The following is a 7901-nucleotide window of genomic DNA, read 5'->3' on the forward strand; positions in this document are numbered from 1 at the left end:
GTCTCTTTCCGAAATTGAGGCCTTGGTGCAGAATTACAGACACTTTGATCCAGCCCTATAGAAGTTGAACAGGTATTAGCAGAAAAGCATAAGAAACAGGGGGGAACCTTCCCCTTATGACAACATAAGGGGACAAATTCCAGATCCAACCATCTGAGCTGCTGCTGCTGTGGTCAGTAGTGTGGTCAGCAGTGTGGTCAGTAGCATGGTCAGTAGTGTGGTCAGTAACGTGGTCTGCAGCATGGTCAGTAGTGTGGGCAGCAGCATGGTCAGTAGCGTGGTCAGTAGTGTGGTCAGTAGCGTGGTCAGCAGCATGGTCAGTAGCGTGGTCAGTAGTGTGGTCAGCAGCGTAGTCAGTAGCGTGGTCAGTAGTGTGGTCAGTAGTGTGGTCAGTAGTGTGGTCAGTAACGTGGTCAGCAGCATGGTCAGTAGCGTGGTCAGTAGTGTGGTCAGCAGTTTGGTCAGTAGTGTGGTCAGTAGTGTGGTCAGCAGCATGGTCAGTAGCGTGGTCAGTAGTGTGGTCAGCAGTTTGGTCAGTAGTGTGGTCAGTAGCATGGTCAGCAGCGTGGTCAGTAGTGTGGTCAGCAGCGTGGTCAGTAGTGTGGTCAGCAGTGTGGTCAGCAGCGTGGTCAGTAGTGTGGTCAGCAGTTTGGTCAGAAGTGTGGTCAGCAGTGTGGTCAGTAGCATGGTCAGTAGTGTGGTCAGTAACATGGTCTGCAGCATGGTCAGCAGCGTGGTCAGTAGCGTGGTCAGTAGTGTGGTCAGTAGCATGGTCAGCAGCATGGTCAGTAGTGTGGTCAGCAGCATGGTCAGTAGCGTGGTCAGTAGTGTGGTCAGTAACGTGGTCAGCAGCGTGGTCAGTAGCGTGGTCAGTAGTGTGGTCAGTAACGTGGTCAGTAGTGTGGTCAGCAGCATGGTCAGTAGCGTGGTCAGTAGTGTGGTCAGTAGTGTGTTCAGCAGCATGGTCAGTAGCGTGGTCAGTAGTGTGGTCAGCAGTTTGGTCAGTAGTGTGGTCAGTAGCATGGTCAGTAGCGTGGTCAGTAGTGTGGTCAGCAGTTTGGTCAGTAGTGTGGTCAGTAGCATGGTCAGTAGCGTGGTCAGTAGTGTGGTCAGCAGCATGGTCAGTAGCGTGGTCAGTAACGTGGTCAGCAGCATGGTCAGTAGTGTGGTCAGTAATGTGGTCAGCAGCATGGTCAGTAGCGTGGTCAGTAGTGTGGTCAGCAGCGTGGTCAGCAGTGGGGTCAGCAGCATGGTCAGCAGTGTGGTCAGCAGCGTGGTCAGTAGTGTGGTCAGTAGTGTGGTCAGTAGCGTGGTCAGTAGTGTGGTCAGCAGCGCGGTCAGTAATGTGGTCAGTAGCATGGTCAGTAGCGTGGTCAGTAGTGTGGTCAGTAGTGTGGTCAGCAGTTTGGTCAGTAGTGTGGTCAGTAGCATGGTCAGCAGCATGGTCAGTAGTGTGGTCAGTAGTGTGGTCAGTAGTGTGGTCAGCAGCATGGTCAGTAGCGTGGTCAGTAGTGTGGTCAGTAGTGTGGTCAGCAGCATGGTCAGTAGCGTGGTCAGTAGTGTGGTCAGCAGCATGGTCAGTAGCGTGGTCAGCAGCATGGTCAGTAGCGTGGTCAGCAGTTTGGTCAGTAGTGTGGTCAGTAGCATGGTCAGTAGCGTGGTCAGTAGTGTGGTCAGCAGCATGGTCAGTAGCGTGGTCAGTAACGTGGTCAGCAGCATGGTCAGTAGTGTGGTCAGTAATGTGGTCAGCAGCATGGTCAGTAGCGTGGTCAGTAGTGTGGTCAGCAGCGTGGTCAGCAGTGGGGTCAGCAGCATGGTCAGCAGTGTGGTCAGCAGCGTGGTCAGTAGTGTGGTCAGTAGTGTGGTCAGTAGCGTGGTCAGTAGTGTGGTCAGCAGCGCGGTCAGTAATGTGGTCAGTAGCATGGTCAGTAGCGTGGTCAGTAGTGTGGTCAGTAGTGTGGTCAGCAGTTTGGTCAGTAGTGTGGTCATTAGCATGGTCAGCAGCATGGTCAGTAGTGTGGTCAGTAGTGTGGTCAGCAGTTTGGTCAGTAGTGTGGTCAGCAGCATGGTCAGTAGCGTGGTCAGTAGTGTGGTCAGTAGTGTGGTCAGCAGCATGGTCAGTAGCGTGGTCAGTAGTGTGGTCAGCAGCATGGTCAGTAGCGTGGTCAGCAGCATGGTCAGTAGCGTGGTCAGTAGTGTGGTCAGCAGCATGGTCAGTAACGTGGTCAGCAGCGCGGTCAGTAATGTGGTCAGTAGCATGGTCAGTAGCGTGGTCAGTAGCGTGGTCAGCAGCGCGGTCAGTAATGTGGTCAGTAGCATGGTCAGTAGCGTGGTCAGTAGCGTGGTCAGCAGCGCGGTCAGTAATGTGGTCAGTAGCATGGTCAGTAGCGTGGTCAGTAGTGTGGTCAGTAGCGTGGTCAGCAGTCGGGTCACACTAAATTGGACCATCTGGATGTTGTTGGTTTGTTAATGTTTGGTAATAAAAGATCTATGCAGGAGGGCAGCATCTGAGCAGCACCGCTGCTTACACGTTCAAGGAACCCCGGATCCGCTCCAAACCAACCATCTTTACCCGAAACCATCCCGGTTCAGCGGACGTTGTGCTTTTCTCCGTGTGGTTTTTTTTTCCGGCTTTTGGACCGTGTAAAAGTGCGCGTTTCGTGGCGCTGCGCTCCTTAGTATTCCGGACACTCCGGAGCCGATTACAACATTTCCATATGAAAAGCGCCGGATCGCTCCTGCAGCACAACAGACACTTTGTAACCTGTCGCCCGCTGCGACATAACTCGTTTTTTTTTTTTTTACAGACGGGACACTTCTCACTCGTTACGCAAAAAAATTAAAATAATAACATCAATGGGATAAATGTGGATTTTGTGAAATAAAAGGGCTCTTTTTGCGCTGTTTTTTTATTTTATTATTAATAATAACTTTAACGAAAGCGAATTACGACGACTCGTCGCATATCAGCCAGAACCGTGCGTTGTACGAGTATAGATTTTTTGTAATAAAAAGATTCGGTTCTTCCTACCTTGGCTGAGCCGCACCAGGGCGGGCAGCCGAAATTTGCTGACCACCAGGTCCAGGGGCAGGGACACGCTGCTCCAGCAGATGTCGGACACGCTGGCCGAAAACTTGTCCATGTCTCCCGCATCACCGGCTCGTCGGTGCCGGGCGGCGCCGCGCGGCGCGGCCAGCTCTGTCCATGTCGGAGCGGCTCTGTCGGTCCTCCCGGGGCGCCGCTGGCGCCACCCTCCTCCCCCGCCCGCCCGGCCGGTGGCGGGTCCCGGGGCACCTGTGGCGCCCGGACACGTCGCCCACGCCGCACGCCGCGACAGTGGCGGCGCGCATGTCGCCGTGTTTACGTCACATTCGGCGTTATTGACGGGACAGGGTTGTCTGTGTCTGCTGTGACAAGGGACCCCGCGACTGCAACTCGAACTCGGTCCTCGCACTTTCGTCCAACCGCCGAAAGTTGACCAATAAGCGTCGCCGCTGGAGGGCTCGACCAATCACAGCCGGGGGGCTCATCACGTGACGTAACGTTGAGCCACTGTCGCCAACGTGTCTTTTATTGAACTAGCCGGAGGGCTGTTTTCTTTCCAAAGTTGTTTTGGGTTTAATACTCTGTTGTTGTTTTTTTTTATTAAAATGTGGAATTATGGCGGAAAATTGGCAAAAAATGTAATGATAACGTGAATCTTAACAAGTACATTCTTCTATAATGACCAATACTCGATAAATGTACTTTTTCAATCAAGATTTTCGTAATCTGGGTAATTAGAATTGCATCGATTCTTATTATTACTGGATCTGGCAGATGATGTCTGCCAGAGAACCAAAGTTACCAGAAGTAAAAGATCTTAAAGAGCATATTCGAGATATTAACACTGCCAAGACATTATTTTATAGTGGAACCCTACTATAACCACAGTAGTTCTAGGCCTTATTTGATCACTTCTAACCCGGTTTAAATCTGGATAAGCAAACGATAAGAATTTTTGCTTGAATGGAATTGCAATAAATGTATTAGTCAAGCAGGAGATTCTGTTCCATCACGACTGCCTTACCTGCTTGGGATATTACTGATGCTCGAAATTCATTGTGGGCTTGCGTTAAATCAGTGTAAGTGAGTGGACGCTCCCCTTCGTCCCCCCACGCTGGACACTCCTGATATCGGCATTCGATCCTCCCCGATAGGAGATGCCAGCCGTGCGTCCGCCGCAATAACCCTGACGGCGAGAAGCCAGTACAAATGGCTGGAGGAAGCGATGAAAGAAGGCGAGCGGCGGATATTGCGGTCTGCCAGGCTCTCAAATACACAGGGGACATTTGAATAGGCCCGATATGCATCTGCAGAGTTCATGTTGGGAGGCTTGTTGCTCGCCAGGGTCTGAAGCATACGGTGGTGTTGAGGCCAGGAACCAGTCCTGTTTCATTGAGGAAGTCGGGCCGTTCAGTGGCAGTGAGTCTGTGGTGCTGAAAAAATGTTTTAATCGCCGCCCCAATCTCCATGTTCTTGTAAATGGAAATGAGATCTAAAAAGGAAGCTTCCTTCAGCTTCAACCATTTAAAACCAAATCAATTCACTTCCTCTTTGCCACAAACAGGCTAAACCGCTACAAAAAGATGAAAGAAGGCATAAAAAAACAAAAAAAACTATGAGATGGGAAAGCAAATGTTTCAAATTTGTCAGTAATTTGAGATCAAAAACTACGTTTCTTCCAATGGGCTCCATCACAGCATTTAGTTCATCATTAGAGTGTAAACTCTCAGTTATTTGGGGAAACGGGGCCCAGCTCAGCAATAACAATGCGTGTCTATATCCACATTAAAAGGTCTCAGTCGTCCCCTAATACTGCATCTGAAGTCTCTTTCCAAAAATCCAGCCTTGGTGCAGAATTACAGTCACACAATGAGATTCCCGCCGGACGCGCCGTTTCGGTGTCTGGAGTGAAAGTGACTAGTTGTCACATGTGACACAACAAGCACAGCACCCAGTGCACAGTGAAATGTGTCCTCTGCATTTTACTGTCCTCTTAGTGAGCAGTGGACAGCCATGACAGGCTCCCGGGGAGCAGTTTGCGGGGAAGCTACCTTGCTCAGTGGCTTCAGAGTCTCACGAGATTTAAATTTAAATAATATTTCTATCACAGAGCAACTGTGGGATGGTAGTGGCCTAGGGGTAACACACTCGCCTATGAGCCAGAAGACCCGGGTTCAAGTCCCGCTTACTACCATTGTGTCCCTGAGCAAGACACTTAACCCTAAGTTGCTCCAGGGGGACTGTCCCTGTAACTACTAATTGTAAGTCGCTCTGGATAAGGGCGTCTGATAAATGCCGTAAATGTAAATGTAACTGCAATGCTTAGCACATTTGGAAGCCATGACAGCCGGTGGAGATGATTCCTTAGGGGAGGGGTGTGAAATTCTCTGGGCAGAAAAAGCATGAGAAACGGGAGGTAACCTTTCCCCTTCTGATGACATAAGGGGACAAATTCCAGCACAGCACATGGTGACACGATGCTTTTAACCCTTGGTGAGCAGTGCTTTGTAATAAAAAGGGGAAGGGGCTAGGGGAACTCATGATACCTTTAAAAAGTGTAATTTCATTAATGAGCGTGTTTTCTATTGGTTCATCCACCTAACTGAGGCCACTGATGCACAGAATGGATGCCGTGACTACAGCCTCAGCACCTCAGCAGGATTATAAGAAGGGCCATGTTGGGACAGGCCCGTGGAACCTCCCCTATTTCGAATCAACAATCTTTTCACATCATTTGATTATTAAAATACACCAAAAACGTTAATGTAACATATCTGGAGAGCAAAGGAATATGAAAGAAACTTCATGTGAAAACAATTGTTTTTGTCATCATACACTGCATAACATAGCAAAAAGTGTCCTCTGTTCCTTGCTTAAGGGGACCTCAGTGGCACCATGGTCTGTTGGGGACTTGAACCCGCAGCACTGTGGTTACGAGTGAGCTTCCCTACCCACTTCCCACCACTTTCCCTGCAAATAGTAGCACTTGCCCAGTGGACTTCTACCAGGAAGTGGATCCAGTTGCATGTAAGCAGCACATTGGCCCGCTTGATTCACTTTGCCTTCATGGTGTTCTCATATGCAGTGGTTGGAATTTTTTTATATCCCTGCAATCAAGGTTCAGAATGGGTTGAGGCCGCAAAAAGCGGTGAAAACACTTCTGATCCCGACAGTCATTGTGCAATACATCAGAAGGTGCAAGCGCAAACATTCCTCTGTATTTTACATATTATACCAAAGAATTACCATTAAAAATTAGCACCACTAATAGTAAACACTACATTTTACATTTGAATAAAATGTGAAAGTGATTGTTTTTGTGATTAAACACTGCAACACAGCACAAGGTGACACAACGAAATGTGTCCTCTGTATTTAACAATCACCCTTGGTGAGCAGCCATGACAGGCGCCCGGGGAGCAGTGTGTGGGGACGGTACCTTGCGCAGTGACACCATGGTGGTTCGAACCCACCACCTTACTACCAAAGCCACTGAAAAGAACTGAAGTCGCGTAATGGAAAATAAATGAAGTGTGCAAACCACTGCCGGTATTCAGGCTCCCTTAAACAGTCTACCAAGAATTTTTACGGCATAACATAACTAAGTGTGGATATCATTCTTAACATCAGTCAATAACAGAAATCAGATTAGGAATAAGACCCAATATCCAGTGTAAAAGTTGAATAGGCCTATGCTACTGACAGCCATGAGAGTAGTTTTTGATGCAGAAAACATATGACACAATATGAACAATCTTCCAGACCTTTGATTCATGTTCATACAAGTAGGACCAGAAGTCTGAATAGAAAATGTTATTGGGGCAGTTACAGATATTTCCACTTATACCAGAAACCTTCAGTGTAGAGAAAAAGCGATATTTACTCTCCCCAACACACATGAAACAGCTCCGCCATGTGGCCAATAGCCAAACACTAAGGATCAGTCTCCTGGTCATGGATTAAGACCTAGTCTACAGGTGAACTTCAACGGAAGAATCTGCTTAGTCCATGAATGGGAAAATTGACCCTGAATGTTCAGTCAACATAATGAAAACATAAATAAAAAAGGACAAATTTTTAACTTAAACAAGCTTTTTTAATGGTTTTGCAAAATTGTTTGAATTTCCAAAGAGAACTTCCCTTCCCCCATATCTGAGGTTTTTTTTTTTGTGTTTTTTTTTTTTTAAACGTTAAGTAGTGCCAGTTTCTTCAAAAAGAGCAATGTGGCAAACTTACAAAATCCTCCAACCCAAAGAAAATCAGCATGCAGGAAAAAAAATGCAAAAGCAATTCATTATAATGTCAAACAAAATCATAACTGGGACAAAAGACAGCGGTAACAATGGCATTCTCTTCGGTCGGGCGGTAGAAATTCAAACGTTTCGCATTCGAGTCAAGTCCAGGTTTAGACCTGAGATGACTACAAGTTAGAGGGGTGACCGGTAGGTTGTGACTGGAGAGGAGGGAGGGAATTAAGGGTATTTTAGGGGCAGGGTGGGGGTGGTGAGCCCCGAGGGGCTCCATGTAAGGCACAGGACAAAAGAAAACCCCAGCTAGAAAAAAAAAAAAAAAATTATAATAAAAAGAAAGAACCCTCCTCACCATTACACTAACCACCAAGAACACAGATATTAAAACACAAACCCTCACTACTGTACAAAAAGGAAACAGTGTTAAATCCTACAGTTTCTCTTTATTTAATATCATCTGTTTTAGACTAATTTTAGACTGATGGGAAAGTCTTTCATTTGATGGCTGGGGCTGCATCTGAAAAAAAGCAACCCTTAAATCAAAAAATAAAATGTAGTGGTGAAGGTTTTTTTTTTTTCCTTTCTTATTTAAAATGTGTTAAAAG

At 47.4% G+C, this 7901-nt stretch overlaps 1 protein-coding gene across 1 annotated transcript in view; it reads right to left on the minus strand.

The window, feature by feature from the left end:
- gareml (GRB2 associated, regulator of MAPK1-like) overlaps positions 1–3416 on the minus strand; it is a 23730-nt gene extending 20314 nt beyond the window's left edge. Inside the window, exon 1 of the mRNA XM_028953625.1 lies at positions 3032–3416. Coding sequence (XP_028809458.1) covers positions 3032–3143 — 112 coding nt within the window. The 5' untranslated portion in view covers positions 3144–3416. The remainder of the gene's footprint in view (positions 1–3031) is intronic.
- Between the last annotated feature and the right edge of the window lie 4485 nt (positions 3417–7901).

Source organism: Denticeps clupeoides, chromosome 14 (assembly GCF_900700375.1).
Source record: "Denticeps clupeoides chromosome 14, fDenClu1.1, whole genome shotgun sequence".
In the NCBI taxonomy this organism is placed as follows: Eukaryota; Metazoa; Chordata; class Actinopteri; order Clupeiformes; family Denticipitidae; genus Denticeps; species Denticeps clupeoides.